At 60.0% G+C, this 13,180-nt stretch overlaps 2 protein-coding genes across 3 annotated transcripts; both read left to right on the top strand.

Moving 5' to 3' along the window:
- FA2H (fatty acid 2-hydroxylase) lies at window positions 1-7,674 on the top strand. 2 transcript variants are annotated; one of them, XM_042886162.1, is made up of 7 exons: window positions 1-255; window positions 3,181-3,261; window positions 4,055-4,197; window positions 4,282-4,388; window positions 5,507-5,679; window positions 6,004-6,256; window positions 6,837-7,674. In XM_042886162.1, exons 1-7 carry the CDS (start codon window positions 1-3, stop codon window positions 6,914-6,916), a joined length of 1,092 nt encoding a protein of 363 aa, XP_042742096.1. In that variant the 3' UTR covers window positions 6,917-7,674. The 2 variants fall into 2 exon arrangements, with proteins under 2 accessions (XP_042742096.1, XP_042742097.1); XM_042886163.1 differs by lacking the exon at window positions 1-255 and adding an exon at window positions 2,594-3,063.
- A 762-nt stretch (window positions 7,675-8,436) lies between these two features.
- MLKL (mixed lineage kinase domain like pseudokinase) lies at window positions 8,437-12,763 on the top strand. The gene is made up of 11 exons (XM_042886113.1): window positions 8,437-8,468; window positions 8,855-9,417; window positions 9,601-9,714; window positions 9,866-10,040; window positions 10,429-10,526; window positions 10,859-10,994; window positions 11,111-11,195; window positions 11,381-11,532; window positions 11,718-11,767; window positions 12,105-12,245; window positions 12,645-12,763. The coding sequence occupies exons 2-11, from the start codon at window positions 8,961-8,963 to the stop codon at window positions 12,695-12,697; spliced, it is 1,461 nt and encodes a 486-aa protein (XP_042742047.1). The 5' UTR covers window positions 8,437-8,468; window positions 8,855-8,960; the 3' UTR covers window positions 12,698-12,763.
- The last annotated feature ends 417 nt before the right edge of the window (window positions 12,764-13,180 follow it).

Genomic DNA, 13,180 nt, shown 5'->3' with positions numbered 1-13,180 from the left:
ATGGCGGCGCCGCGCTCCTTCAGCGCCGCGGAGGTGCGGGATCGCTGCGCGCGGGGCGAGTGCCTGGTGCGGTGCCGCCGCCGTCTGTACGACCTGAGCGCCTTCGTGCGGCTGCATCCCGGCGGCGAGCGGCTGCTGCGGAGCCGAGCGGGCACCGACGTGAGCACCGCGTTAGACGGGCCCCCGCACCGGCACTCGGCCAACGCCCGGCGCTGGCTCGAGCAGTACTACGTGGGCGAGCTGCGGGACGAGCAGGTAGCGGGCTGCGGGCTGCGGGAGCCGTCCGGTGCAACGGGAGCGGGGTGGGGGTGCGGAGTCCGTTGGGCGTGCCGGAGTTGGGCCGGAGGGGTGCGGGGTTTGGAGGGTGCGTTGGGAGCAGCGTTGGAGGTGTGGGGTGTGCGGGGTATGGTGGGAGCGGGGCGGGGGGTGGGGGAGGTCCGGGGGGGGGGGGGAGCGGTGTGGGGTCTGTAGGGTGCCTTGGAGCTGGGCTCAGTGCTGTGGGGTCCATGTGGTGCCCCGGAAGCAGGGTAGGAAGTTTAGGGTCTGTAGGATGTGCTGGGTGTGAGTTGGGATGTATGGAGTCTGCAGGGTGCCCCAGGGTTGGGATGGACGCCGTGGTGTCTGTAGGGTAGTGTGGAAGTTGGGTAGGAAGTATAGGATCCACTAGGGTGTGCTGGGAATGTTTGGGAAGTCTGGGGTCAGTAGGGTGTGCCGGGTGGGATGAGGGGTACGGGGTCTGTAGTGAGTTCTAAGGGGGGGTGGGGATCCATAAGGTGACCCAGAGTTGGGTTTGACACTAAAGGGGTTGTAGGGTGTCATGAGGGTGGCATAGGAGATACGGGGTCTGTAGGTTGCCTCAAGAGTCGGGGAGAATGGGATCCATAGGGTGTGCTGGGTGAGCGAGCTGATGTGCAATGGGCCTATAGGGTGCCCCAGGGTTGGAGTGGGCAGCATGGGGTCTGTGGGGCAGCTGGGTCCCGTGAGCGTGGGATGGAGCTGCACGGTGCCTGCAGGTGTCCGGGGTGAAATGAGCTGTGCAGCATCTGCAGGGCACCTCGAGAGCTGTGCGGCGTCTATGGGGCGCCCCGTGTCCCTGTCTATGGGGCTGAGCTGCGTGTGGCGCTCAGGGCCACGAAGGCTTGGGACGTGATGCAGGGTGCGTGTGGAGCGCCCAGCACCTGTGGTGCAAAGGTCTGGGGCACACCCAGGCTCCGGGGGGGGGGGGGGGGGGGGCGGCGGACGGCGAGCGGGGGGTGGGGTGCCAGCACCGCAGCCGGGCTGTTGGGGTGTGTGGGGCGGGCTGTGGGCTGTAGGAGCGCTGCTGCTGCAGCGGTGTGCGTTGACTGAACGCCCAGTGCCGCGGGGTCGATGACCGGCGGTGCTTCCCGGCGCTGTTTGCTCTCCGGCCCCGCACAGACACAGCTTTGTTCGGCTCTTGCAGCCCCAAAGCCCGGCGATGGCAGCGCCTTTGTTGGGACGCGGCCTCCACAACAAGCCCGACAGGTTCGGCCGAGCGCCGGTACCGACCAAACGGGTTCTGTGCCGCTGCGCGAAGGCAAATACCGGTGCGATAACACCAGGCGAGGGGATCGCGCGCTGCCTGGCACCGGATAACGCGTCCTGGATGGCGGTGGCACCGGGGTGAGAGCAGCCCTGCTGGGGCCGGCGTGCGCCCTTGGCGATGCTCAGGGTTGGTTTGGAGCGGACGCGGCCCCGGTGTGGATTTGGAGGAGGTGCTGTGCCGCAGGACGTCCCATAGGAATGCGAGTTTATTAAACGAGAGCCCGGCTTAATTATGGAGCGTGTGGGTCCGGGGCAGCCCCCGGCGGGTGGGCGGCTATCGGGGGCTGAATCACCCGTCCCCATTTCCGTGGCCGAAGTGCGCGCACGGAGCGCAGCACAGATGAAAGCGAGGAACGGCAATTAGCTCCGCGAGACGGCGGGGTTCAGCAGCTTCGCTGGGGGGGAACCGGATCGTATAATTAGCCGGCAATTTGAGCAATGGGGCTTTCATCAGAGCTCCGCGGGGCTGCGCGACGCTGCCGTGAGTCACCGCGCATCTCCCGGCGCCGTGTGAGCTCAGCGTACGTAGGCGCTCACCTGCTGGGAGGTGTTGTAATAAAAAGGGCCCTGCTTTTTATTATTATCTTTTTTTTTTTTTTTTTTAAACCCGCGTTTTATGGGCCGTGTCACCTCGCATCCGCATCTCACCGCCCTGTGATTCACGGCCTGAAGGCGGGATGGTGACGCGGGCACCGTGGGGTGAGCTTGGGGTGTCCGCGCCCCATAAGGCCGACAGGGGTCGCGGGCACGGGAGCATCGCTGGGTGCCGCGCGGTGGAAACGCAGCGCAACCTTCCTTCGCTTCCCAGCAGGGCCGCCCGCGGTCGGGGCGAGGTGCAGGGCGGCGGCGCTCCGTAGGCGGGCGCGACTTTCCCTGCCTTACATCACGGCTCCGGCAGGACCTGTTCGCCCTGCGCCGCGTCAGAGGCAGCAGCAGCGTCGCCCACGGCGCAGCCCCGCCGCCGCCTCCCCTTCGGCTGAAACTCTCCGGGTCTCCGTCCGGCAGAACCAAGCGGGAAGACTCAAGACGCCTAAAGCTGAAGGTCTTCCCGCTCGGTTCTGCTGCCCGGCCCGGGTGTCACCTTGTCCCACTGGCAGTGGGTCGGTCAACGGCCCCGCGTCAGCATCACGAGGGCTCCATAAAGCCCTGGCTGCCCGCCGAGGCACCGCTGGGGCCGTGTCACCTCCACTCGTGTCCCTGTGTGGGGACCGTCCCACGTGTCCCAACCATCTGGGGAAAACCTATGGCTGGTTAATGGGTAACCGAGGTGACGAGGCAGGGGAAAGGTGCGTCGGCACCCAGAAGCACGGAGGGATGGAGGTGCCACCACGGTGGTGGGCAAAGCCACGTGGGGGGGATTCCCCCTTTTTCTCCGTCCTTGTGTCCCCGGCCCTCGTGTGCCTCGATGTCCCAAACACCGCAGTGCCCTCCAGCCGTAACAGCAGCCTGGTGTGTGTGCGCGCATTGCAGAAACACATGGATGTGGTTCATGGGGACGTGGTGAGCATGCAGTGCTGCGGCAGGCGGGCAGTTGGACGAGATGTGGTGGTGGTCTCTATCGACTGCGGCGACCCTGAGCTTCCCCAGCACCCCCAAACCATCGCTTTCTCATTGCAGAGCTGCCCCAAGGCCGAGAAGCCACTGGACGCTGCAGCCCCACGGCTGGATCCCCGCTGCAAGCCGGTGGACGTGGGCACGGTGAGGCCGTACTCTGCCCTTTGCCCTGCACACAGCGCTGCCTTTATGGCCCAGGAGCAGCCACTCTGGAAGGCTCCTCTGTGGGCGCCGGTGCCTTTCTTTGACAGCAGCTTTGCCTGTAGAAGCAGGACGTGCTGCTACACCACGCCTCGCACTGTTTGCTTTTTTGTTATTATTATTATTTCTATTCATTTATCATTTGTTTTTCCCTTTTTGCTGACATATAAGGGATGTCCTGGCTGGGCAGACTGAGAGCTCGGTGTCCCAGGGTTTCTCCCTGTCCCCAAGGTGCCTTTGGATGCCTCTCGTTGCACCGCGTGGCTGCTGTGCCAAGCGCTCTTTGGGGAGCACCAGCCTTTATCTTTATTTGACCAACAGGAAACCCTTTGTTCACTATGAATATTTTGCCACCGATTGCCTTTAAAAGAGAATGTTTTCCTTTGCATGTGTCCCAAAATGAGATTTTGCTCGGAAGTTCTGCTGGTGTGGAGCATCTACATCCATTCCCACACATCCTGGGGTCATTGCCCTGGTGGGTGACCACATCCATCCCTATCCAGACTCCACAGGCAGCGGCACAGCTGCCAAAGGATGGGAGTCACTGTCCCTGGAGGTGCCCCAGAGCCACGGGGATGTGGCACTGAGGGATGTGGGCACGGCGGGGTGGAGCAGGGTTGGACCTGGGGATCTGAGGCCTTTCCCAGCCTTAATGATTCCATGAGTCCCCCCAGATTGTGGGTACTATCGGGAAGGGGACGAGGGAGGGAGCTAACCAACAGCCCTGTGCCCCCAGGACCTGGTGGACTGGCGGAAGCCCTTGCTGTGGCAGGTGGGCTACCTGGGGGAGAAGTATGATGAGTGGGTGCACCAGCCCGTGGATCGGCCCATCCGCCTCTTCCACTCGGATTTTATTGAGGCCCTCTCCAAGACGGCGTGGTGAGCATCCTGGGGTGGCGGAGGGAGGGTGGAGGTGTGCAGATACATGGGTCCGCCCCCCTGACCCATCCCCTCTCCCCATAGGTACGTGGTGTTCCTGGTGTGGACCCCGGTGGTGTTCTACCTCAGCTGGCTCAGCTACACAGCTCTGGCGCAGGGCAACACCAGGCTCTTCTCCTCCTTCACCGCAGGTACGACCCGTCCCCGGCCTTCAGCGCACGCCTGCATGAGCGCAGTCCGTCCCCAGTCCCCGCAGCCCCCAGCACTGCCCTGCACGCAGCCACCCGTGCTGGCTGAGCTCGCCTTGCTCCCCTGCCTGTCTGTTTGAGGTTTGTTCCTAGAGGGAGCTGCCGCCCCAGAGAGCGGTGGGCGCAGAGCGGGCTGCCCAGGGCAGCAGGCACAGCCCCGAGCTGCCTCCCTTCCTCCATACTCAAAATGAAGCCCCGCTGCTCACCGATGGCCGTGTCCCCCTGCGCCGCCACCCACTGCCCTGACGCTGGGGCTGGGTGAACAAACACGGCTCTCACACCACTGGCCTCGCACAGAGCACAGCTTGTTCAACCAGCACCTCCCCCTGAATCCACCACTGTGTGCAGCCCCGGCAGCGGGCAGTGGGCAGCTGGGTGACAGCTTTGTTGTTGGCCCCGCTGCGGGTGCCACCCTGTGCCAGCTGCCTCGCTCGGTGCCCAAAATCAGAGCAGGTTTTGATGTTCTGGCTTCCCTGCCTCTGTCCTGGGCTGGAATAAATCCGTCACGCATCCTTTTGTTCCTCCCCATTCTCTTTCCATCCCTTTTTGCGTTCCCAGCTGTGCTTCCTGCCTCCCCGTGCAGGGTGATGGGCTGCGCACCGGGCGTCTCGCTGCCCACAGGGGGTTTTCTTCCCATTGCCACACAGTGCTTGGATCTGGGGGAATTTTGCCAGTGAGCACGGGGTGAATTTTGCGAGGGAGGACGCAGGGTTTGCTGGCAGCAAAAGGAGGAGGTGGTGGAAAAATGCTCTGCGGGGGAAAGTGCCCGACAGCTGTATTCTCTGCCAAACAAAAACACAGCAGCGGCTCTGTTCCACTGTCACAAGCGCTGCCTGTGTCCGTCGGGTCGTGCTGCCTGTTTGGGTGGGGAAAGCTGCTCTGTAAGGACATGCTTGCAGTCCCAGCTGGCATCGGCTCCTACCCCAAAGAGCACAAATTGAGGGGAACCAAACAAGTGGGGGGAGAGGCGAGCTTCACCAGGCTGCTGGCATCAGGATGGCCATGGATAGAAGCATGCGAATCCACCCGCCTCGCTGACTGCTGCATGTCTCATTGTGTAGAGTACTCCATCCCCGTGCACAAACACTGCTTCCCCTTCATCTTCCTCCTGGGGATGTTCCTGTGGTCCCTGCTAGAGTACCTCATCCATCGCTTTGTCTTCCACATGAAGCCACCCGCTAGTAACTACTATCTCATCACCCTGCATTTCCTGCTGCACGGGCAGCACCACAAGGTGAGCGGCAGAGCTTCTGCTCCTCTCGGGGTGCCCTTGGCCTTTGCTAATGCCAGAGGATGAGCTTGGAGCAGCTGAGTTAAACCACGAGCCCGGCTTGCAAGACTTGGAAAGCAGCGGGCTCCCTCTAGCTTCACTGGGGGCTACGTCTGCCCCCTTGGAGATGGTGCCTTGCTTAGGATGCATTTAGGGTGGGAGGGTTCCTGGGGGCGGCTTCGCCACGTGTGGGGACGGCGCTGCTTGTGGGATGGATGCTTCCAGCTCTCAGGGAGGCTTTGGGGTGAGCGAGGAGCTCGCCATCCCACCGTCTCTCTCCGCTTCCAGTCCCCCTTTGACAGCTCCCGCCTGGTCTTCCCCCCGGTGCCGGCCTCGCTGGTCATGGCCTTCTTCTACGGCGTGCTGCGGCTGCTGCTGCCCGAGGTGCTGGGGCTGTCTGTGTTTGTGGGAGGGCTGTGTGGCTACGTGGTGTACGACATGATGCACTACTACCTGCACTATGGCTCGCCGAAGGAAGGCACCTACCTGTACGGGCTGAAGGCGTACCACGTCAAGCACCACTTTGAGCACCAGAAGTCAGGTAGCGCCACGTTGCTGTGCTGTGCTGTGCCTTTCTGGCTTGGGAATGGGCACAGAGGTTGGGAACGCTCCGTTGGGTTCGGCACGGCGTGGGGGTGCCTGTGACAAAGTGCCCCTCTGTGGGAGCCCTGCTCCATGCCCATCTTGCCATCAGGCAATGGCACACCGTGCCCAGCCCTCCTCGTGGCACCATTGGCAGGTGCAGGGTGAGGCTTCCCTTGCTCTGCCCCACACCTTCCCCTTGCTCAACCTGCCCTTTGCCCGGTTTCCAAGGAGAAAGCACCCCGTCCAGATAAGCTATCATCCCAGCCGGCTCCTCTCGTTGTTCCCTCTGCTCTTCCTCCTCGCCCTTGCTTGTTGCCCTGGGGCCGGGTGACGCGCCGTCAATCCCGTAAAGGACCGCCCCGCTCTGGTGTCATCACCGAGCCGGGTGACATTTGCGTCCCGGCCACGCGGTGGGGCCCTGCGGGGCTCGGGCTGTAACGGCTCCCTGCCCCGGCTCCCTCTGTCCCGGTGGCGCAGCCCTGCTTAGCGCCGTCCAGCGGTGCCGCGCGCTGAGCGCTCTCTCGCCTCCCCTGCAGGCTTCGGCATCACCACCCGCTTCTGGGATCACCCCTTCCGGACGCTCATCCCCGAAGAGACCTTTGAGAAAGAGGACTGATGGCCCCGGCGCTCAGCCGACCGTGCTCAGGGCCGTGAGGGCTCAGAACACTGTGCTGCCGAGGATCGGCACCGTCCCCCTTGTCCCTCTCCGTCGCCCGTCGTGGGGCCGCTCCATCCCCTCGGTGCTGCCGGTGGAGCCGGGGGGTATGGAGGTGGGGAGGGGGCCGGAGGAGGCTGCTGGGGCTCCAGCTCTTCCCATTGAAGGCACTGATGAGCGGGCACCTCTGTGCCTGGAGGATGAAGTGCCGGCTGCCTCGAGCCCCTCCTGCTACACCCCGCACCCCCGCCTCTCAGTGCCTCCCTGAGCCGCCCGCTGCACTGCGCCCAACTCCCACCCGGGGGCTCCAACCTCTCGGGTTGCCTGTGGGGAGGGGGGAGGCAAAATAACCGAGGGAAATCAAACCAAACCCGCGCTGCCTGCCCGTGCAGCGGGCTTCCCCTGCCCTGCGGTGCCAGGCGGGCGTCTGGCAGGGCTGGCCTTGGCCTTTCTCTAACCAGCGCTCCCATCTCCCTGCCAGGTCTGTTTGACTTTGCATTCGTGTGGTCCTCAGCTACTTGAAACTTAAACTCCAATGAATGGAATTGCTAAAAGATGCCTTTTTTTTGGTTTGTTTTTTTGGGCTGATCCTGTGATTATTATTATTATTTTTTTTTTTCTAATGTTTACTGCAGATATTTAAAGGTTTGGAATGAAGCTATTACGTACGACTGTAGACATGGCAATTGTAAATAAACTGTATATTTTGAAAAATAAAACCTTTCATGGAATCATAGAATCACCAAGGTTGGAAAAGACCTAAAAGATGATCCATTCCAATTGTTCCCCGAGGGCCTGGCTCTGGGGGGGCTCTCGAGGTCACCGTCCCTTGCCATCACCTTTCCCACCTCCCAGTGCTGGCTGGGGCCACTGAGAAAAGCAGAGCTGTGGCAGAGAGGGAGATGCTTCCCATCAGCTGTGTGACAGCCAGCCCTCTGTCACTGGAAAGGCCCTGGGGCCACTTCCCCGAAGTTGGGCAATGGGTGTCACATGCGGCCCCGAGCTTCCGAAAATTGGCCTGCGAAGCTTCCTGCCCTCCCGGTAGGGGCAGGCATTGCTTTCCTCACCTGTAACCCGCTTCCTCTGACGATGGATGGGCTGAGAGAGGGGAGGGCTGCGTGGTCGGGCTGGAATTGGGGCTGGGGGCTGCTGCTCCCTGCCACACAGCCCCCCTGCAGGGCTGGGATTTTTGGTACCAAGCCCTGGGAAAGCCGTGTGGCAAAAAGGGTTGGAACGGCAGCATCGACGCAGGGGGCACAGACACCTCCCTACCCTGCTTTCCCAAAGTGCCTCCTGTGGGGGGTTCCTCCTTCCAGCACCCCAATCCTGCATGGAGGGGCACTGTGTGCCTCTGCACCATCCTCCGTCAGCTGGAGCCGCTTTCCTGTGACGGTGGTTCCACATTGCACAATGCAGCTTCCGCTGCTGGGAAAGCACCCTATAAACCCCTGCGTCCCTGGTTTCTCTCCAGTCTGAGAGACGGCCGAGGAGGAGGTGAGCAGAACGGGGCTGGGTAAGCTGCACTCTTTGCTTTCATTTAGCAAAGGTTCCCTGGGGGGAGAGGAGATAACATGAAGTTGGGGCTGCCTAAACGTAGGAAAAAACTGTTATCTGGGTGGTAATGCTGGGGAGCACAGCTGGGGGATGCTACTGGGAGATCGCGGATCCTGCTCTGGCTGCTCCTGCTTTAATTCACATGAAACAAGCCAAAATGCCCCAGCAGTTGGACCCTTCAGTCCTCCCATCTTGGGATACTCTGTGATGGTTGGTGTAACGGTACCACCGCTACCAGTGCCTTTGTTCACACGTGTCCACTCCAACCTACACAAATGCCAGAGCAGCCGTTGGGGAGGTGAGGGCTGTGGGGTGTTGTGCCATGTTAAGGCTGTTCCTTGACAGCTAAGGTGAGGAAGATCCACGCTGTACCTGTGAGCACTGCCCAAGGGTCACCTCCAGCAGACGCCGCTGCCCCACGTCCCCATCAGCCAAGCCCTTGGCTGAAAGCATGGACATCATAGAGAAGGTCTTCTCCATCGCCCATGCCATCCACAGCCAGTTTGAGCACGTCAGGTGCTGCAAGCACCAGTGCCAGCGCCTCGTGGAGCGCATCCACATCCTGCTGGGGCCCGTGCGGGTCCTGCAGGCTCAGCCATCTTGGCAGATCTCCCACCACGAAGAGCAAATGCTGACCAAGCTGCTCCAGGTGCTGGGGGAAGCCCAGAAGCTGGTGATAAAATACAGCCAGACCAGCTGGATCCAAAAGTTCCTGAGTGCCCGCAGCAGCGGAGAGGAGTTTGTTTGGGTGAACAGGAGCCTGGAGGACATCGCCCAAGGGCTCTCGCTGCTGCTACAAGCAGAGCAGAAGCAGGCGTTGCTGGAGGCCTTCCAGACAAAGATCTGTCGCAGGCAAGATGCTGAGGATCTGAGGGATGACAAGGCTTTCCTGGACCAGGTTATTGCAAGTAAGTGTGCATTTAGTGTGTCCCTTCCCCAAGACCGGAGGTTGGCTGGGAGCTGGCAGCCCACCCCAGCCCAGCTTCAGCCTGATGGCAATGGCTGGGGAAAGCCAAAGGGACCAGAAAAACTGCCAGTGCCAGTGCTGCACTTCACCCAGCCCATCTCTGCGCCTATCTGTCTTACCCCAGGTACCAAAGAGCCTGAAGATGAGGCCTGGGAGATGCACATGGGCAGTCAGTGCATGGAGAGCAAGGTGGACTGGATGCAAGGCGAGCTGAACAAAATCGTGCGTGTGATGGACAGTAAGTTGGAGTCACAAAGAGATCTGCCCTCCATGTCCCTTTTAGAAAGGACAAACGCTCCTGTAAAAGGCTTTGCTAAGCCACAGAGTCGCTGGCTTTCCCCCGGCCCTGCCTGATTTGTGCCTCATTCCTCCTGGTGCGGCGTGAGCAGGCTTGAAGAAGGTCAATGTTGGCAAAAGGGAAGCCATCACTGAGATCGAGCGGGACCAGCTCACCTTCCGCAGGCACCTGCAGGACACTGAGCGCTACGACCTCTATGAGGGAGAGTATCTCAAGTACCCAGTCGCCATCAAAACCTTCAAGAGGCCGCTGACCACCGACACAGTGTGAGTTGGAGCAGCGCAGGGCAGTGCGGTTGGGAGAATGGCACAACGTATCTTGCCCTGGGGACCTTTCAGAATCTAAAGGGGCTGGAAGAAAGAAGATTCTTTAGTGGGGTCTGTTGTGATAGGACAGGGGGAAACGGTTCAAACCAAAAGGGGAGGTTTGGACTGGAGCTAAGGAAGAAATCGTTCGCGCTCAGGGCAGTGGGGCACAGGCTGCACACAGAGCTGCACCCATCCCTGCACACAGCCAAGGTCAGGGAGCTGAGCGCTGATGGAGCTGTGCGTGTCCCTGCTCAGTGCAGGGCTGGGAACAGACGGCCTTTAGGGTCCCTTCCCACTCAAACCTTTCTATGACTCCACGACCTCACTGTGCTGTTCCTTTCTGTAGGAAGGTGAGAGACATCTTTGAGAAGGAGATTCAGACCCTGAAGAAGTTTGAGTCTCCAAACATTCTGCGCATGTATGGGATCTGCATTGAGGAGAAAGGTACGGGGTGTGCCATTTAGGGCTTCCTCTTGCTTCCCTGCCTGTCCCTAGTGCTAGCTGGTGGCAGACAGCTTGAGGTGACACAAAGGGGCATGCCTGAGAGGCTGCTTCCCCCATCTCTGCTGAGGCTCTTGCAGGGATGAGGCAGGTCTCTGCTGTAAAGAACTAAAGCATTATTCAGATCCCCCAAAAACAGAGACATCCAGCCAGTTCTACCCAGCAGAACCTGCACTGGCTTACCGTGGTTTGTGCCTGGGAGCTCTCCTGACATGAGGTGGTCTGTGGCTGTCCTGGGGCCAGCTGCCCCCTCAGCATGCATTTTTCTGCATCAGATGGGATCCCCTGCTTCTCCATCGTCATGGAGTACTGCAAGCACGGCACGCTGCGGGAGGTGCTGACCAAGCAACAGCATCTCTCCTGGGAAGTCCGCATTCGGATGGCCCTGGGAGCTGCCAGGGGCCTTTACAGGTGAGCTCCAAATCGGTGGCAGGCCGTCCGGGGAGCCACCTGCACGCGTTGCTGCACCCCAAGGCAGAGGTTGGCTCAACACAGCACACACTGCTCTTGTTTCTGGCTGGCTGCAGGTTGCACCAGACGGAGGAGAAGTCCCGACTGCACGGCTGCATCTGCAGCAGCAAGTTCCTGGTGGCTGGGGATTACTGTGTGAAGGTAAGGACCATGCCTGGAGAAGCTCTAGAGGTAGGAGCGGGGGGGTGGCGAGGTTGCATTTAGCTGCCAACCGTGCACGTTAGAAAAGGAAGAAGAAATGTGGCCACAAAAGTTGAGCTGAGAACCGGTGACCAACTTTACATTTCTAACGCCTCCCCCTTTCTCAATCTAACTTTTGCAAACAGCTGTCAGGATTCGAGCTGTGTGAAACAGAGTCTTCCATCAAGAGAAAAGTCAATAAGAAGAACTTGAACCAAGTCTGTATGTTGGCTTACATTGCCCCCGAGAACCTGATGGATGTCTATTGCCCCTACAAGAGGTCCTGTGAGATATACAGGTATGTCTGCCCCACAAGCCCTCCCGGGTGCGATGCCAGTGGGCAGATGTCAAGCTGTCAAGCTGTGGATGGAGGCCAGGTTTAATCAAACATTATTATGAGGCGTAGCCCCCAGCCCTCTCCGTCAGAAAGGAGGATGACGTGGTAGGATGAACGCTGAGAAACTCTTGCTTGTCTTTTTCCAGCTTCGGGGTCGTGCTGTGGGAGATTGCAACCTCCAAAATCCCATTTGAAGGTGAGTCAGAAGTTGTCTATGGCCCTGTGTAAAAGCTCAGCTGCTGGAGCATCCCATAGTACGTGGGTCCCAGTGCTTGGGTCTGTATAACGTCTTCACGGCTTCTGCACATGGTTAAACCACAAGAATGCAAGAAACGCTGTCTCTGTTTGTTGTTTCTATGCATTGAAGCATTAAGACATCCTGTTTCAGTGGGGCTCAGCGGTGTCACGGCAAAGATGGGGGCAGCTCATTGCTGACACAGTTTGGGTGCCCCCTCTGCCAGCTTCTCCATGGAGGAGGCTGCAGGATGGCTTTGGTAAGCCTCCACGCCTCCTGATGTCCTTGTTTCACTTAGGCTGCTCTCTCCAGGAGATCAGAGACAAAATCTGTGACCACCAGTACCAGGAGCCAGTGGGAGAAGATTGTCCAGAAGAGCTGGAGAAAGTCATCAACCAGTGTCGGGCCTTCGATCCATTCCAGCGCCCATCTGCTGAGCGTGAGTGTCCTGGACACGTGCCCCACGGGTCCCTCAGTCAGTCAGCCGCCTCAGTGCCGAATCTGCCCCTTGTTTTCCATCGGGTTTTGCCCAGTTTTGTCTTTTGGGATCACCCCTCGTCCTGCTGACGCCACCAGGTCTCCCAAGAGCAGGTTTCCTTTTGTAGCCCTTCCTGCTTACGGTCTCCTCATACACCCTGTTCACACAGCAGGATTTATCCACACCACACACAGCCAGGCCCGCTCTTTTGGCATGGCACAAGAGCAATTAATTGCAAACTCGGGTAAATGGGGAAGGTTCTCCATCACTGGGGTCGGTGCAGGCCTGGCTGGGTAAACCACAGGTTTGCAGGCACCAAAAGCACTTTGTTTGTGCTAACGCTGGCCTCGTGTTCCACAGAGATCGTGGACTTGTTGGCTGACCTGGAGAAAAGGAGGAGCCAGGGCAGCTAGCTGCGGAGAGCCCCAGCAGGCTGCCCAGACTGGCCTCCCTGCCTACCATCCCTGCGACTGCAATCATCGAAGTGTCAATATATGTTTATTTATTAAATAAGACTGGAAAATCTGAGTGCCGGCTGGTTTGCGTTCTTCGAGGCCCGCTGTGCCCCGCTGTCATGGCAACCTTCCTTCCTTTCAAACCCCCCCCCCCCCCCCCCAGCCTCGATTTGAATCCCCTCCCGCTCCCGCTTATTTCGTCCCGGCGGCGCCTCCACCAATCAAAACGCACTTCCTGTCTCTTGCCCCGCCCTTTCCGTCCGTCGAGGATCTCACCGCCCAATCAGCCGGGCAGCTCTACCTCGACCGACCAATCAGAGCGCGCCTCACTGCTCTCGCCTCTCCTCCTCCACAGTCCGTTCACTGAGGCAGACTGACAGAGCGCTCGACCAATAAAAATCCTCACAGCTTTCGGCTCGCCCAATAGAGGCGGCGGCAGGG

Source organism: Lagopus leucura, unplaced genomic scaffold (assembly GCF_019238085.1).
Source record: "Lagopus leucura isolate 7727_CA_CO unplaced genomic scaffold, USGS_WTPT01 Super-Scaffold_100054, whole genome shotgun sequence".
NCBI classification, from domain to species: Eukaryota; Metazoa; Chordata; class Aves; order Galliformes; family Phasianidae; genus Lagopus; species Lagopus leucura.
This window is presented reverse-complemented; position numbering and strand designations above follow the sequence as displayed.

Bases quoted from the DNA above. Each gene is read 5' to 3' on its own strand.
- FA2H (XM_042886162.1), top strand. From the start codon at position 1: ATGGCGGCGCCGCGCTCCTTCAGCGCCGCGGAGGTGCGGGATCGCTGC. The intron at 256-3,180 runs GTAGCGGGCTGC...TTCTCATTGCAG, and splicing joins GCGAGCTGCGGGACGAGCAG to AGCTGCCCCAAGGCCGAGAA. The intron at 4,389-5,506 runs GTACGACCCGTC...CTCATTGTGTAG, and splicing joins CTTCTCCTCCTTCACCGCAG to AGTACTCCATCCCCGTGCAC.
- MLKL (XM_042886113.1), top strand. From the start codon at position 8,961: ATGGACATCATAGAGAAGGTCTTCTCCATCGCCCATGCCATCCACAGC. The intron at 10,527-10,858 runs GTACGGGGTGTG...TTTCTGCATCAG, and splicing joins GATCTGCATTGAGGAGAAAG to ATGGGATCCCCTGCTTCTCC. The intron at 10,995-11,110 runs GTGAGCTCCAAA...GGCTGGCTGCAG, and splicing joins GCTGCCAGGGGCCTTTACAG to GTTGCACCAGACGGAGGAGA.